Genomic DNA, 18343 nt, shown 5'->3' with positions numbered 1-18343 from the left:
TATAAAACATAAGAACATCCCTTGCTTTTGAGTAGGATGAACGGGGAGACTAATTTGTAGAATAGATTTGGATACACTAAGGAAGACTTTTAGCTGCCCACATCAGATGCCACATGACCTCCATTGAACTCCCCCCCCATGTCTTTTTCCATATAAAGCCATTTTAAGTTTATTTTCTTCGGTTGCTTGCATGTAGACAATTTGAACCATTCTAGTATTGTCCTATGAGGTAGAATAAAATTGCTGGTAATTGTTGGCTTTCTCTCTTCACAGTACAGTAGAAGATGGCTTGCATTTGGGCTCTTTAATATACCTTAGGTACATCCTGCAATGCTCAACCTCTGATTGCAAATTAAAATAACAAGGTTGTGGTATTGAATTTGATGGGAGGCACAGCAGAACAACTCGCTAATTTATCATGTAATATACAATCACTGAGGTTGGAATCTGTCCACTTGCGGTGCTCTTCGGTATGTTTAAATGAAGACCACTGTTTGCATCTTAACCTATCATATCAGATGGGAGTGCCCCATTATCCTTTCAGCAAACTGATGGTGGAGTCTCATCCCTGCACAAATGATCAGATCAATAAGTTTCAAATAACTTGGACGAAATGACATGTGACTGTTCATTTAAAGAGATGCCTTACTTTTAAAAATCAATTTCAATAATATTTAAAGTGCTTACATTGACCAACGAGGCACCTTCCATTTCTTTTCTTTGATAATTTTGTTAAAATATTTTTTGGTATTAACTTCAGTGAATAGTTTATATGTGTATTTTTCCTGATTTGCTCTTTCATCTCCTACCCTGGCACCTCTCTGAGACTTAATAATCACTCTTTGACATGCCAGCATGCTACAGTGTAAAAAAATTAACTTTAAAAGCAAAATTATGTTCTTGTTAAAACTTCCCCCTGGAGATCTTAGGAAAATTTTCTCCCAGTTTTGGGTGCAAATGTGGGTCAGAAAGCAATTTGGTTTTTTTTTTATATTTCTGGAAATTCTAAATCACAACATGTCATTCTTCAAAAGCAGCTGTGGGCCCATACTGTGCACTGTCTATAAGAAGACCCATTTTACACTGGGGATGATTCTATGACAGAAAACTGACTGCAAGGGAACCCCGAAACATTTACAAATGGTTTTGAGTGGATTAAGTATCTGACCTTCTCAAAGTGCATGCAGTTTGGGGAGTCATTAATGGCCATTTTTGAAAGATGGTAGGGTGTGTTGGCATACTCCTCCCTTCACCTGCCACTGCACCTCTGGAATGCCGTTAACGTTTTAAACTAAAACATGCATCACTACAGCAGTGCTTGGTGTTGTCTCTTCAAAAGTTTTTGGAATCCCCCCAGCTAAAGCAAGGCCACCTCTTTGTCTCTGCCTGTCGGTTCTACCATCTTGAGCTTCCAGTCCAGTATCACTTTCTTAGGGGAAGCATGCAATTTGACAGATGTTGAGCACACAGTAGTAGCCCCGTGCAGTCATGCTGAGAAGTAGCCCTGTGCTCTTACTGGTTGCAGGCCATTGTGGTTCTGTGTACTTCTTCATGATCTCAACTCTGAATCCTTGAGCAAATGTGAACCTCTGTGTTCGAGTTGCTGGAGGAGACTACCAACCTCAAACCAGGAGTCTAAGCCTCCAGTTGTGTGTATTGGATGGGGACTAGAATACGGTGGTTCGGGGCTTGTGAAAAGTAGTATCATGTGTTGGGTGACAACTGGAGTAGAGGGAGAAGCCCTTGGAAGTTGAGGACATTGCACTGGTGAGAAATGGAAATAAAGCTAAAGGCATGGGCATTTGTAGACAGAAGGTTGACAGAATGAGCAAAAATCAGGTGAAGACAAAAGAATGGACCAAAGAATTTGTGTAAGAGGTTGGGGAGAAAAGGAGATTCAGATGGAAGCAACAGTGTGAAAGCCAGACCAAAGCATGGTCTTTTACTATACACTATGGAAGGCACATGATGAATTTTAGTTGAGTGCCCTTGAGAAACGATAATTAGCTAAGTCTTCACATTGGGTGTGGGAAAGAAAGAGGTTGGGAGACCAGGTTGGGACAAAGTTGGTGGTGGTGGGACTCAAGAAAAGGTCAATGGACAGACTTTGTGACTGGTAGAAATAAGAAGGACCCACCATCGATCTGAGTCAAAGGCATGAGAACTATGGATTTTAGATCCTTCCCTTAGTATTTTCCTGACTTATTCTTGTAGGTTTTCATTTCATTGCTTCTATTCGTTTATTCAGCAGATTTTCGAAGGCCCTCCTATGTATTCTGTGTATGCATTCTCCTAAAAATACGAGTGTACACAAATGAATAGGAGTTTGTGTTTAAGGTGCAACTGCCAGGAACGCCTCAGTTACAAGAGGAAATCGATCCCTTTTTAGCAAGTGCAGACAGAAACCATTTTAGTTAAGGCCTCCAAAATATAATTTAGCAATCAGAACCAATCAGCACTTGACACAGTTTCGTACACAATGATTTCAAGGAATTAGTGATGCTCAGCCTAAGGCAACAGATGATAGATCTTTGCATGTTTCGGTGAAGGCTTGTTTTGCTCTGGGACAGTCTGATTTTACCTTTCCTGTATAGATGTGTAGTTAAGCTGTGGGCATCTGAAAACTTAATGACCTTATTCCTGTTTTTTGGGGGTGTTTACATGGGGCATTGCATAATAAACTAGCATATCTATATGCATAGCAGACATTTCTTCTAGAGTCGTTTTTATTAAACCCCAAGCCTTTTTATAGGTTGGACTTCCAACAAAACTCTTAAATTGGGTTGGACTTCCAAAAAACTCTTAAATTATTGTATTTCACACACTTGGCAGCTTTACTTTGGGCTGCATGTTATTTTCCAACATGGTGGATGGAAATGAGTTTACTTTCATTCCTGTGAGTGATACTGCCAAAGTGAATTTGTCTAATATTAGTATTTTTATTTGTTTGATTTCAATCAAATTACAGGATTCACCATGAGGTCTTTCACGGTTTGCCTAATCCTGAAATATTTTTAGGATCCTGGCATATTCATCTTTTTAAGAAGCCGGATAGTCCTTGAGTGGTAGACTTAGTCTAGTTCAGACTCATTGGGTGAACAAAGGGTTAACTAAAATGTACTTGACAAAATTGAATGGAAGCTAAGCTTATAGTGAATATGATTAGGGCCTATTTCTCCCATAGTAGAGTTTTGTTTAAAATACCCCACAACCACAAGCTTAATTACCAAAATAAAACAAGAGGCATAGAGTTACAGGCTTGTAATATTTTTTCAGCCCCAGTTCCCTTCACACAGTTATCAGCATGTTTAATTTCCATGCATAATAGCACTAGTTATTGTTGTCATTTGTAAAGGGAGATTAGCAGATAGTAAGTACAAACAAACCCAAATAAGTACTGAATAGAGAGGTGACAAAAAAGAAAAGACCTCTTTAATGTTAATTATAACTGGTAGGAAGTCTAGACAAATTATATTATCTGTTTTCTATATGATTTGAAAGGACATTTAGTTAGTGCCTCTGTCAGAGCTAGAGTTTAGTGTTTGCTTTAGAAACAGGTGAGGTGACAATTCAGCTTCACCCTGGCTGGCAGCTTACCTCATGAGTCATGAAGTGGGAATACATTGATGGAATCGGGTTTCAAAAGCTTTGGCTGAGAACCTCAGCTTTTTAACATTAGGGTTGAAGAAATTAAGAAGGAATTTGCAATTCCAGCTTGTGCTCTGACATTTAATCATGTCTTGTCTCAGACTAGCTACCGGTTTGCTTGCTTATATTTTTATCGTGTTTAGAATCGGACATTATAACTGGGCTTGCAGCGTTAACTGAGACATATATTTAAGGTGGGTGAAGCCTCAAATACCAGCCTTATGTCACTGGCTAGGGTCGCAGAGCTGGCTCAATGCTTGGCGTGCAGGAGCCCCAGGTTCAGTCCTCAGGAGAACATATACCCCCAGCACCATACCACTCTTGATTCTGTTGTTTTATTTATTACCATGCTTGATTGCCTGACACCAGAAACACCTTCCAGTTTATTAAAAATTGGATCACCGTGAGATACAGTTCCAAAGTAGTTCATGACTGGGTTTCAGCCATACAGTGTTCTAACACCTGTCCCTTCACCATTAGATATTTCCCACCACTGGTTTCCCCAGTTTCCCTCTTACCACCACCCCCCGCCCCAACCTGCCTCTATGGCAGAAACACTCTCTTCCCCCACCCCTTTGGACATTATACTTTGTAATACAGGGACTGAAAGGTTATGTGTATTCCTTTACCTACACTAAGCACACAGTTCATGTCCAGAATGATCATTTCCAGCTATCATTGTCGTAACGGTCCTTACTGCCCCCCCCCCCCCGCCAAGTTGTGGCAAACTTCCAACCATGGAACAGTCCTCCTAGTCCTCATTTCTGTTGTCCTTGCATATTAGTCTCACAATATTTATTATATTTCACAAATGAGCGCAATCATTCTATGTCGCTCTCCCTCTTGACTCATTTCACTCAGCATGATACTCTCCATGTCCCTCCAGATTTCATGACTTCATTCTTTCCTAATGACTGCATAGTATTCCACCGAGTAGATATACAGTAGGTTCATTCTGCACTCATCAGTTCTCCGCACTCAGGTTGTTTCCAGATTCTGGCTGTTGTGAATAGTGCTGACTTCTTCCAGTTTTGAGTTTCCTTAAGTGAGCAATGCTGTTCCCCAGGAGCTCCAGGAGGTAGGGGGACAGTTGGTTGCCTTTGGCGCCTGGCAGACACTTCATTTGCTTAAAGAAGGCATATCTGAAATGCATGTATGAATAACTATGTAAATCACTATGCCTAAATAAATTATTTTTTAAAGTAGATTTCCGGGGGACACCAGGTGATTTTCCCTCCTGAAAAGGGAATGAGCAGTAGGCCATGTATGACCTATCTTCTTAAATTGAATGCCTTCTCAATGGCCATCCCCATTCTGCCATGCTGCCCTTGCCCAGGAAGGCAAAACCAGATATTCCCACGCTTATTGGCCTTTTCAGGAAAGAAAAAATTCACTCAGCACCCCCTCCTCCCAATTGCACTTTCAGCTACTGCTCCCCCTGAACTGCTACAGTGCCCTCCCCTCCAGCGGACAAATTTCAACACTGAACTGGCATGAAAGAACCCACATTTCTTGTTCCTTTCATTCTGGGAGGCCATCCACTTGGGAGCCAAATGCAATGGTTTGGCAGATGGAAACATAAGAGTGGGATTAAACGTATGGGGCAGTTGTGAATGTGTCTGTTTCGGAAATCTAAAAACCTGAATGAAAATGGGTCTTCAAATCGAGAAAATGCAGGAGGCAGCCCTGGGATCCAGTGTTGGGCCCCTGCTGCATTATGTGCTGGTCCCCGGCCTTGTGCTGTGGGTACCCGCTCTCCTTCGTCCACGGTCACACCGGCCCCTTGCCATGTGTGCTCCTTCCAGGAAGACCTGCTGTACAGCTCGGATTCTTTACATAGAACAAGCTTCCTCATTTAGTTTGTAACTTTTGGGGACTGTATGTAGGAATTTTGCCCCATGATCTTTGTGGGGGCTCCCAAATAGTGCTCAGGAGGCCCGGAGGCCCCTCTTGGTGGTTCTTGTCCAACAGGACTGGAAGTTTAACACAAGGGTTTGAGGATGTGCAGCTTAGGCTGTGCATCCCAGAGATTACCTTAGCCATCGTAGCGCCACTCTGGAGACCGGGTAACAGGAATGCGGCTCCAGCAGGGCTTCACCGCAGGTTGGGCATAGCCCTAGCCTCCGTATTATCTCTCCAGTCCTTGTTCCATGGTTTTATTTGGCCAGGCTTCAGGAGTCTCCCAAGCAGTGCTCGGAAGCCCCTGAGCAATTGTTGGCCTGGGAACTGAGCAGTTCACCAGTAGTGCTACTCGGGCCCTGCCATCAAATGGCCCTGTGGTTTAGGCCAGGGGTACACCTGGCTGAGCTCAGGGGACCTGGTCACACTGCAACGGAACCAGGGTCAGCTCCAGGCAAGACATATTCTCTGCCTGCTGAGCTGTTGCTCCGGCCTAGTGGACCTTGAGTTCAGTCCCAGAATTACATGAAATACCATGGAGCCAGAGCTGGAGAGTCGGTTTGGTGGGCTTGTTGTATGGGCCACTTCTTAGCGGCAGATCAGCGTCCCTGACACCACCACACAGCGCTCTCTGCTACAACCCCAGGAAAGAGACCGCCTTGTCGCTGCATCTAGAAGCAGGGTTCCTTGGTCCCTTCCTGGTACCACAGCTGAGCGCTCTCTCACCCTTGTTCTTTTGCGCATATTCTTGCCACCTGAGTGCTCTCTCTTGCCATCTGCCTCTACCACATGTCAACTTACTCTTAAGACCATTCCAGAAACTCCACCTCGCAGAACACTCACAAGACCCAAAGACAGTTGGGTCCCTCTTTGTTTCGAGTGGGAATGCCATGCCAGGAGCCCCAGGGTCTCCCCTGGGTTGCCCTGTGGCCATCCACGTAGAATGCCAGTGCCTTTGTGGGCAGGCTTGAGTTTTCCTCACATCCATTTGTGAAATCTTGTCTTGTTTAACAGACCAGGATTTGTAACAGGCACAAGGCCACTTTAAGATAACAGGCAGAGGGGCTGGAGCCATAGCACAGCAGGTAGTGCTTTTGCCTTGCCGACCTGGGTTCGATTCCCAGCATCCCATATGGTCCCCCGAGCACCACCAGGGATGATTCCTGAGTGCAAGAGCCAGGAGCAGGAGTAACCCCTTTGCATCGCCAAGTGTGACCCAAAAAGAAAAAAAAAAGATGACAGATAGCTAGCTATCACCACTACTAGAAAATTCAGCCAAGAGCAACCAAGGAGAACTAAAGCAATGGTGAGTTAGGACCTCTAAAAGGTGGGCAGTGGCGATTGCAAACCATGAGGGGGAAAAAAGTCAGTTGATGCCCTTGAAAATCTGGCAACCAGTTGTTGCCTCCAGAGAATGAGTGTAACAGCGTCTGTTTTCATTTTAAAGGAAATAACTGCTTACACATCTTAAGGGGTTCAGTGTTGAACACTGTAGAGCAGTGTTCTTCAGTCATTTTCTACACCTGTCTGTATACCCGTCCAGAAGTTAGAACACTGTGACAGACCCCTGATTTCCATTCTCTCTCCACCTGTGGACCAGCAGTGTTCCTTAGACTGACAGATGAAGACCGCTGCTCTAGATGTGTTAGACCCTTTGCAATGCTTTCAAGTACCATTGTGCCCATTTTGTAGAGGAGAAAATTGAGCCAGTAGTCTCTGCGCCATTGGAAAGTCCTTCATTTCTACCTTCTAGTCTTCGGGAATCTTCTTTATCAAATCACAAAAACCCATTAGTTTGATTTCCATGTGTAAGCTTAAGAAAAGGAAGTTAATGGCAATGCTGGAGGCCCAAATTTAGTTTCCGTTGCCACATTTTACCCAAGGACCAAGCTGGCAGTAACCTTTGAGCACCACAAATGTGGTCCAAAAACAGGAAAAGGAAAGCAAAGGAAATAATATCGCGTGTAACTTTTTTTTTTTTTTGCTTTTTGGGTCACACCCGGCGATGCACAGGGATCACTCCTGGCTCTGCACTCAGGAATTATCCCTGGCGGTGCTCAGGGGACCATATGGGATGCTGGGAATCGAACCTGGGTCGGCTGCGTGCAAGGCAAACGCCCTACCTGCTGTGCTATCACTCCAGCCCCCTCGCATGTAACTTTTTTTAACTTGATGAGTTTCCTAACCATTTGGAGGCCACACCTGGCTCTGTTCTCAGGGATCACTCCTGGTAGAATTCAGAGGACCATATGGGGTACCAGGAATTGAACCTGGGTCGGCCGCATGCAGAGCAAACACTAATCCCTGTACTCTCTAGCCCCACGTTTCTGAACTTTTTAAGTGTGAGCTTCTAGATCAGACCCGTCTGTCTGGAATGAAAGGTATAGAGTTACTTCACAATCTCCAGGGAGGGCTTGAAAGAATTGAGTCTCGGTAATGAAAGCCAGGGGATGAATCTATTTGTCGGTGGCGAGGATGGGACTAAGGTATTCTCTGTCTTGTTTGTCTTCCAGGGCTGGTTGATTTGCGAGGAGCCGACTTGCCGCCACCGAACTCGCCACCTCCCCATCCAGTTCTCCCGATATGGCCCTCTCTGCCAGGTCTGCATGAAAGCCACGCTGCGACCAGAGGTAATGGCCCCAGCTACGCTCTATAGGGTGTCGGAGGGGGTGAAAGGCTGTGCCGGTCCGGCCCATAGCTCTGGGAGGTAGATTTGCTATCTCCCCTGTGTCAACACCCTACACCACATGTGTTTTTTCATGTAGACTTCCAAATCATTTAGGCATTTCATCGCAAGGCTGCATTTATATGGAAAGGGGAAACTGCCTAGTTCTCCTAGGGGTGACTCAGATGTCTCGGTGCCACTTTGTGATTACAGGGAAGAGATGCCAGTCTCTGTGGAAACCGCTGTTCCCTTAGGAGCTGACAAGTTCTCCTTTTGTAAGGAAAACCTTTCAAACCTGTAACCTCCAGGGTTTGTTTGATTTTGTGGGCTTGCTAATATCTAAGCAGCAGCATAGTGGAGTAATTTTGAAGCTTTACTTTGGTGGATACTGGAGGGTTGGAACCTGGTGAGCTCATGGCGTGGAAAGACCTGCCTGGTCATTAAAACACCTTCCCTGCCATTCCCGCCTTCTTCCATGTTGAAGCACATTCGTTTATGACACACGGATTTCCGTGGCGATCTTTATAACTCACCATCTGTATGTGCTATGTGATTTTCACCACCAAAAGTCTGGTTTTCATCCATGGCCTTCCAGTTGGCCCCTCTCACCTGATTTACCCACTTCTGAGCATCCTTCACCTCAGCCACATTTCCCAGACATTGGTGGGGAGAATGGTTGAAGGTTTTCTGTGCACACGATGTTCCGTGACCCCGTTCCTGTAGCACAGCCTGGGTCAGTCAGCGTTGAGCACGTGTACTGCAGCGTGACTAGGGGACAAACAAGGCTACATAAAGAACCTGTTACTGATTGCATGTTTTAATGCAAGGGCAGGCTTCTGTAACCAAATACGGGCTTCAGATCTTTCCGTAGAAAAGGCTTGATCACCAGCTGGTTTAAGGAAAATGTTTTTGATTTGAGCGCCGCATCTGGCTGTGCACAGGGCTTACTTCTGGCTTTTTGCTCAGGGGTCACTCCTGGTGGGCTCAGGGGGACCATATGGGGTACTGGGGCCAGAACTCCAGTCAGCTGTATGCAAGGCGAGCTGCTGCTGTACTATTGACTCTGGCCCTAAGGAATATAATTTTTAATTCCAAATCCTATTAGTTTCCTGTTTCAATTCCAAGATGACCGATGACGGTTTCCCCAGAAGTTGGGGCCTACAAATGGCCACTACCGTTGCTGTGTCTTCCCTCAGTTTTGTATTTATATGTGGTGGCAGTTGTAATGAGAGTATAGAATATGATTTTGTAAGTTTTTTAAGCGCAGAATCAGGGATAGAACTCCGCACTAGAGCAGGTGCTTTGTATGCGTGAGACCCTGGGTTTGAGTCCTGACCCCCATCTGGGCCCCTGAGCACAGGAGCGTTTCCCAAATACCAGTGGGCATTAACCCTGTAATCAAAAAGACAAAGAAAAAAATTAAATGCAAGTTTAACCATTCATTAGTAAGCATTTTAGGCTACTTTACTGGAAACTTTGAATGGATTTTTCTGCTGCTTAAAGTGAATTTGTTATTATTTAATTGCCCTCTTCAGTGATGCTTTTTCCCATTTTTGTTTGGTTTGGTCTTTGCACTACACCTGGCAGTGCTTGGGGCTTACTCCTGGCTCTGCTCATGGTTCACTCCTGGCAAGACTTGAGGGCCCTACAGGGTGCTGGGGATAGAACCCAGGCTGGCCATATATGGAAGGCAAGTGCCCTATCCTATGAACTCTGTCGAGTCCCCATTTTATTTGTGGGGAGTCCCAGTATGTTGTGGCCAGTCAGGCCTATAGGGCTGGGCATTCCCCGGGCCATCCCAGGGTGTTCCAGAGTCCTGCATCATGTGTTTGGCAATGTTTGGGCAACTTTGTGGTGCCTGGGATCAACCCCCTGTCCTATCTCTCCTGCTCCGGGATAAATGTTATTTTGGGCAGTGCCGGGGGGTCAGACTCAAGCCTCACACATACAAATCAAATCTCTGCTACTGAACCACATCCCAGCTTGAATTCTCCACAGTGCATACCCCTGCATGTCTGCAGCACGTTAATGCACTGGAGCCCGATTTGCCTCGCCATACTGCCAGACTTGCCAGACTTCTTTTTTTTATGGCTTTATCCAACTTCTACTATAGCCAGTACTTGATGACTGCACTAGTATTCCACTTTTCCCATAACCTTTGCAGCATTGACGCATCGTCGTTAATTTCTTTTTTTAACCAATTAAATGTCCCTTACCTAATTTTGTATCTTTGGTCATTAGCAAAGTGGAATATAGTTCATTTGATATGCCAAACACAGTAACAAGTCTCACAATGGAGACGTTACTGGGCCCGCTTGAGCAAAATCGATGAACAATGGGAGGACAGTGCTACATATATATATATATATATATATATATATATATATATATATATATGAAACACATAGTGCGAGTTAACTGTCATAGTTTACGTCAGTTACATCCCAAGACTTGCATCAGTGGGTACCGAAAGAGAGCAGAAGTCCATGTACTCCGTGAAACTCATCACCCCCGTTGTGAAGGTAGAAGAACCATCTTGCTTCCTGAAACGTTGCCTTTGCGAACTCTTTACACATTCAATGATTGCACTATCAATGAAAACCAAACGACTTCCTAGAAAGTCAGCCAGTTTTCTGATCTCATTCTTGGTAAGAGATCATGAAAGGAAAGCTTACGCCTGGTTGGTCATTAAGTTCCGAGTACAGGTGGCTGGTAATAGTTTAATATGCCCAGTTTTCTTTTATTCGTCATTATTCATGGGCCCAGGCATGTGGCTCAAGCTGGGTCCTTGAGTATTTGCCCCACATAGGTGAGGCCCTAGAGTCCAGCTCTGAAAAAAGAAACAGTTATTCCTTTAATGAGGGATCCAACATGTTTTCAAAGTCACTCGTTTCTTTTTTCCCTTCATAGCTTGTCCTTCTCCAGAAGGCATGTTTCAGCAGGCATTTATCAGGTGATCGAGGTGATCAGTGCTCCACCTCTTAATGAGGGATGCTAGTTATCACCTCAGGTCACAGGCCTGCTCCAGACACTGCCCTTTGGGAATTGCAGGCGGGGTCAGGCCTGGTTGGTGATGCCACCCTTAGCCCTCTCGGGATAGCCTTAGGATTCTGCATTTTGAGTCAGTAGGTGGGTTGGAGCGATAGCATAGCGGGTAGGGCGTCTGCCTTGCATGCGGCCGGCCTGGCCGAGCCAGGTTCGATTCCTCTGCCCCTCTCGGAGAGCCTGGCAAGCTACCGAAAGTATCTCGCCCACAAGGCAAAGCCTGGAAAGCTCCCCATGACGTGTTTGATATGCCAAACACAGTAACAAGTGTCACAATTTGTTGTGAGACATTACTGGTGCTGGCTCGAACAAATCGATGAACAACAGGAAGACAGTGCTACAGCAATGGAATACACTGGTTGTCTAATAGTGAAGAATTGAGGATATAATTTCTTAGTTCAGTGTATATAGGTTCATAGACTGTTTTCGTAGGAGGAAATATCTGCAACTTGCCAGAGCTCATTCAGAGGAAGGTATCACATCAGTGGCACCATGGGCAGAGCGTGATCACCACAGGCTTGTCCAGGATTATGCTCATCTGCTTCTTAATTTCTCGGCCGCCTCCTGTTGCTCACACACCACTTTATTAATTACTATTGATTGAATGCCTACAATAGCCTAGGCCCTGGGTTAGGGACTAGGGTCATGCCCACGAATAGGGCATTTCCTTACTAAAGCTAGTGTGAAATGACACACATTACATGAAATTGCTATCATGGAAACAGACACTAGCTAATGACAAATTCTTGGCCTTTGAATGCAAAACTGAGATTACCAAGAGGGGAGGATGTAAACGAGACATGCCACAGAGCCAGCGGAGGTGGGACTGGAGCACTTCGATGGCGGGGAAGAGGCAGCGGCCTTGTTCACTAAAACCAAGCAGGTTGGGGCAGGAGTGATAGTCCAGCGGGCAGTGCATTTGCCTTGCACGTGGCTCACCCAGGCATGCCGTGTGGTCCTCCTAAGCCCTGCCAGAAGTAATCCTTGAATGCAGTCCTGAGTGCCACCAGGTTTGGCCCCAAAACAAACCCACCACCACCACCTCCACCACCCCCAAAAAAGCATAAGTAAGTTAACCTTGGTTAACTAAGCCATCTTACCTAAATACCTAAACCCCAATTTAAAAACTATTTTTAATGTTACCCATCACAAAAAAAGAGGCATTTGTAAATGTTTGGACTAAGGCACTGGGCTAGTGGGGGCCTGAAGTAGGTTGTTCAGGTTTGCTGGTATCAGTCTTGCATCTGACTGCTGGTGCACTCTCTTGATAAATATCTCTTGGCTAGACCCGAGTTGCAGTTGGGGATGTTTCAGAATTAATTTGGCCTATAGATATTCATTCTTCCTCTGCCTATGCCGCCCAAGTTATATATAAGAGGAAGTTGGGTCAGTTTTGGTCCTGGAATTCTTAGGATAACTCTTTGCTCAGATACTTAGAAACAGTAGCAAGTTTTATTTTTTAAGTTCATGGGACTTTGAGAATATGCAAATTGCTGCTCATTAAAAACTTTTCTGTGTGTACATTGGAAGCGCAAATAAATAGTGGAATATAAACTTTGTATATGAGTAATTTCCTAAATGAATGCAACCCTTTTTTTCAGGGTGGTAATAAAGATTTAACTTTCTATATAAGGGCATGATTTTGACTTTGTTCTTTTTGTTTGGGTTGGTTAGTTGGTTTTAGATCATGTTTTAATGGCTACTCCCAGCTCAGGGATCTGTCCTAGCAGTTGCTTAGGGGACTGATGGTGGTGTTGCAGATCAAACCTGGGACTCCCGTGTGTAAAACTTGGGTTCCAGCCACTATCTCCCTGCCCTTTGGGGGCTACACTGGCAGTGCTCAGGGCTTACTCCTGGCTCTGCACTTGGGGATTGAACCAAGGTCAGAGGCTCGCAAGGCAAGTCTCCTACCACTTTACTATCTCTCTGGCCCCCTGACTGCCCACTCTGTATGACTGTGGGCATTCCTATAATGCAGTTCACCAAATACAAAACTTTTATGTCTTCCATTTTTCAGTTAGAGTTCCAAACTAAGGGGCTGGAGCGATAGTACAGCGGGTAGGGCATTTGCCTTGCATGCAGTCAACCCAGGTTCGATTCCCAGCATCCCATATGGTCCTCCAACCACCGCCAGGAGTAATTCCTGAGTGCAGAGCCAGGAGTAACCCCTGAGCGTCGCCGGGTGTGACCCAAAAAGCAAAAAAAAAGTTTCAAACTAAGTTCAACTTCAGTTTCTGGCATTTCCACTCTGGATGTGAAGGTGGAGAGGTCTGCATGTAATTCCTGGGACCTTGGTAGGAAAATGTTATAAATTATGCAGTGTGAGGCTGGAGTGGTTCTCAGGAGGTTCCCTTGAGGATTGTCAACCAACTCAGCTAGACGTTTAGTGCTTGGGCCTGTGCTGATTACCTGGGCCACCCTGGTGGTGCTCAGTGACCTCTAGGGCTGCATCCAGCTATGCTTGGGGGATCATGCAGTGCCAGGGATTGAGTCAGGGGCAGCTGCTTTCAAGGCATGCGCCTTGACCCATGCACAGCCCCTCTCTGTGTCTAAAATTTTTGTCTTTTCCTTTCTCTCCCTTCCCTTTGTTGTTCTTGTTGTTGCAATGACCAAGGCTCACACACTTGACTGCAGCACTTGTTGGGGTCACATACCTCAGTTGTGGTACTTGAGAATACTTCGGTTGCAAGTGCTGTCACTGAACTGTGGTGTCACTGGTCCCCTAAATACATTTTTTGAAGGCTGCTTATGAGGAATGCAGGAAAATGACTTCTAGTCCTATTTTTGGAGTCCACTAGTATTTCTTCCCCTGGGAAGTTCTTCAGATCTTTTCTATAGGGTCTGTGTACCGTACGGAACAGATACTCAACTAGGGCTTATCGTAAGACACAGTTTCCTAGTGACTGCGGCCAACTCATTTGTGGATTGGATGTGTAGATTAGGGGTAGTGATGATGTTACTGAGCTAGCTGCCTGCACAGTGCCTTATCTCTGCAGAAGATGAGAGGAGGAAAATAGGTGTGGCTTCTAAGGTAAGGCCTCGTTCCTGAGTTGTGTAGGAAGAGAACATTACAACTGGGACCGAAAGTCTTGGGCATCTGTACCTAGTCATTGGTTACTTGCCATTGGAGACTGAGTTTTACCAGGGTCCGTTAGAGTTCTCTATTGTGTTTGAATTCAGCATGCTAAATACTCCATACTGCAAAGCAGATGCTAGACTTGCAGTTCAATATACCTTTTCTCGTCCCTTTTTGTTGTTGTTGTTGTCATGAAATTTGCATCACAAAACTAACCATTTTATAGTGAAAATTGCAGTGGCATTTGGTACCTTCACAGTACTGTATGACTACCACCTGACATTTTCATCATGTTACCCCCACACCCCCCCAAAAATAAAATCCGCATGCTCATTAAGTAGTCACTCCCTATTTCTCCTCCTTCTGCTCCCTATAAGCCACTGATCTGCTTTCTGACTCTGATTTTACCTCCTTTGGATATTTTATATTTTACCTATTCTGGTTATTTTATATAACGCAAATCCTCCAGCACATAACTCGTATGTCTGGCTTCTTTCAGTGAACATCATTCATCTGAAGCTCATTGATGTCCTGTATGTCACCACTTCATTCCTGTTGTGGCAAAACACTAGTCCACTGAGTTGACTGATGACTGTCTGTTTATCCGGTCCTCTCGATGGATATTTGGGTTGCTTTTGTCAGTATTCTTTACACATGTATTTTTCATTGACTAGCTAGGTCTTTCATTTGGCATATTCTGGGGTTTAGTCATTGGTTCTTGTTTGCCTTAATGGTATTAAGCCGGCTTATACTGACCCTTCCTCTATTACCAACTATGGTGAGCAGTTATGTCATACCTACCCTCCACCTGTTTGATTGAGAGCCTCTTAGCTATGTGAAAGTAGTTCTTGCTTAACCCAATATTACTGGGTCTTCAACCACTTCTCCAGTGTTTCACTTGCAGAGCAGTTACCTCCCCCCCCATAAAGTTTGTGTCCTCATAAAGTAACCAAAATGCATCCAGTACTTCAGGTGTCCTTACTAGAGCTCATATGGAGCAAAATGAGCCTGTCACTGCCAACTGTTCTAGGCAGTGAATATTTAGGAAGTCTGTTTAAGGTCATATTTTTTACTTTCTTGGCATTCATATTTATAGTATTTCATTTCTGATCATATCTGTGTACTAAAATGCACGGGGGACGGAGTGTATGTAATTGCTGAAAAATAGCTCATCTGACTTTTGAGATTCCAGTGGTTTATTTAGGCCAAAGCGTCAGATTCCGTTAAGAGGGTATTGGTTTCCTGGGGCCACCAGAACAATGTTCCACAGACTGGGTGGCTTAAACACATACATTTTTTGGTCTTAAAGTTTTGGAAGTCTGAAATTCAGGTGTCAGCAGCTCCATTATTCATGTGAAATGTGTAGGAGAAGAGCTTTGTCGGCCTCTTGAAGGAGTGATCAGTCTTGGGGCTCCTTGGCTTATAGATGCTTTATTTCAATATCTGCCTCTGTAAGGCCACTGGCCACCCTTTACCTGCATGTCTCTGTTTCATGAGGACACTGTCACCGGATTGCAGCCCTGCGCTAATCCAGTTTGTGCTCATCTTAACTGACCTGCCAAGATCCTTTCTCCATTCTTTCTCCGTTTCGACTAATAGTAGTTGAAAAACTCAGCAATTCATTCTCTACCTCACTACCTTCTTCCCTGCCCACCCTCCCACCTCTTCCCCATCTCATTCTTTTTTAAAAGTCTAATAATTTCAGTCCTAGGGTTATGTTGGTGTTTAAGTTTCTGGCATTGCTGTACAAAGTTACTACACAGCGCTGCCACCGAAGCGCTCATGACCCTCCCCTACCCCATCCCTGTGTCACTTCTGTCTGACCTTCCTCTCCACCAAACCCCAGTATCTGATCTACGGCTGTGGTTTTTGGTGCCTCCTGTTACCTCTCTTCTTCATCGCCTATGTTTCCATGTTAACTTCCTGTCATCCTAATCAGTGCCCCACCCCCTCTGCTCAAGCTTGGCACTCTTGGGTCTAGAATCCAGTACCCAGGACTTGTTATTGATTGTCACTGTCCATACCCTTGATTTGTTCCCTCTCTACTACAGCTGAGTGAGATCATCCTGTCTTTATCCTTCTGCCTCTGCGTGATCCCCTTCATTCTTTATCACGTGATGGAAATCCAGGCATGGGCTCTCCAGAATTGCTTTAATGGCTTGATAGTGTCTCGATGGTGCCAGGTTTCCACCCGCAAGGTGACAGCATGGTCCTGGGGAGCTGCACAAAGAGTTCACCACCCTACAGCGCTGAGTCTTGAATAGCCTTCCTTGAAGTCTCACTCAGTGTTCCTGCTCAGCATTCATCCTATGCTAAGAAATTAGTCTCCCGGGGACTAGAGGGATAGTACAGTGAGGTCAGGTGCTTGTCTTGCATTAGGCTGTCCTGTGGTTCGATTCCCTAGCACCACATATGTTCTGCTGAGCCCTGGCAGGAGTAAAAGCTGACAACAGCTAGGCGTGACCCAAAAAACAACCCCAAAAAGTAATTAGTCACAATAGGACTTTTGTAAGCAAAGAGGATGGGTAACTTGTGTATTGGAGATCAGCCAGACACCTTCCGGTAAAGCCCACAAATTCTCCCCCTGCTGTGCTCGGCCCATCATCATCCCATTGTAGAGATTTTGGGGTCCTGGATCAGTCAGATTCCCAGCCTTTTCAGTTCAGCAAATCTCTTTTTCCCAAAATATTGATGAACATGTTGAAGCGTTTACCTGGGCATACCAGTGGATGGAAGAGGACCACTGCTCTGAATCAGTACCCCTGTGTCAGATGCCCCACAGGTGTTCTACAGGTATTTGATTCTAGCTTATTCTGACCTTGCTGATCAAGTTCTGATGGTGTCATGGGATAGAGCTATTTTGGGCCTCACATTGAGCAATCCTGGATTCTGTCCCCTTTGACGAACTGCTGTTTTCAGCAGCACACATTTAAAAAGGTGCTTTCTTTTTTTTTTTCTTTTGCTTTTTGGGTCACACCTAGCGATGCTCAGAGGTTACTCCTGGCTCTGCACTGAGGAATTATTCCTGGCGGTGCTCGGGGGACCATATGGGATGCTGGAAATTGAACCTGGGTCAGCAGCATGCAAGGCAAATGCCCCACCTGCTATACTATCGCTCCAGCCCCTAGAAGTTGCTTTCTTTCATCATTCTGCCCCAAGAAACGAGTTGTTCAAGTTCATATTGTTTGACTATAGTTTGGACAGTAGGCCCTGTGGAAGAATAACCATCCTCGCCAATGCGGGGCCTTGCTTGACTCAGTGTGGGAACGGTAAGACTGGGCCACAGAAATATAAGCCATCGTCTGTGAGGCGACTCACTGATCAACATTAACTAATTCAATAACTAATTCAATGATCAACATCAACTAATTCATTACTTATTAAGCTCTGGTCTTAAACAGGGACAGATATTAAATATTTTGTACCGAGTTGCTAATCCCCCATGGTGGTCAGTGCTGGTCCACAGAGATGGCAGAAGACAGCTGCCTCCTACAGCCTGTGCCCAGGGGAAGAAGGAAAGGACATATGACTGCCCACACTCTGATGCCCTAGCAGAGAAGGAGCTGGCCTTGGTGGTAGGATGGGGCATCTCCCCAGTCAGGAAAGCCGTGATAGGAATCCGAGGCACTGTCCGGAGACCAGAACCGTGACACTTGGTGCGGTTCTGGTCCCCACCATCCCCCGGGCAGACTCTGCTTGTCACAAATCCTGGGCAGCGGTGAGTGGTGAGTGCCACTGGCATCTAGTGGTTGAGGCCAGGAATGCTGCCGAACATCTCACTGTGCACAGGGCCTCCCCAATGTCCCGGGTACCTGGTTTGCCGCCCCCTGGACTTAGAGCGTTGAGTAGCTCCAGCCCAGCAGCATCAGGCGTGAAACCCCAAGGAGCTGGATATGCATCTTACACAGGCACAGCGTGTGGCGGCAGCTGTGACTGATGGGACACAGAAGAAATGAGGTGGGTTTTCAGGGCCCTTCAAGGGATCTCAAAGCAGATTAAAACCAGGACGC

At 45.4% G+C, this 18343-nt stretch overlaps 1 protein-coding gene across 1 annotated transcript in view; it reads left to right on the top strand.

Annotated features, from left to right (window-relative positions):
• The window catches only part of POLA1 (DNA polymerase alpha 1, catalytic subunit), a 341043-nt gene that overhangs the window by 213962 nt on the left and 108738 nt on the right, over positions 1-18343 (top strand). The window contains exon 35 of the mRNA XM_056131121.1: positions 8061-8177. Coding sequence (XP_055987096.1) covers positions 8061-8177 — 117 coding nt within the window. The remainder of the gene's footprint in view (positions 1-8060; positions 8178-18343) is intronic.

The sequence above is a fragment of the Sorex fumeus genome, unplaced genomic scaffold, assembly GCF_029834395.1.
Source record: "Sorex fumeus unplaced genomic scaffold, SorFum_2.1 ptg000086l, whole genome shotgun sequence".
Lineage (NCBI taxonomy): Eukaryota > Metazoa > Chordata > Mammalia > Eulipotyphla > Soricidae > Sorex > Sorex fumeus.
The sequence above is the reverse complement of the archived record's forward strand: the minus strand, read 5'-3'. Positions and strand labels throughout refer to the sequence as shown.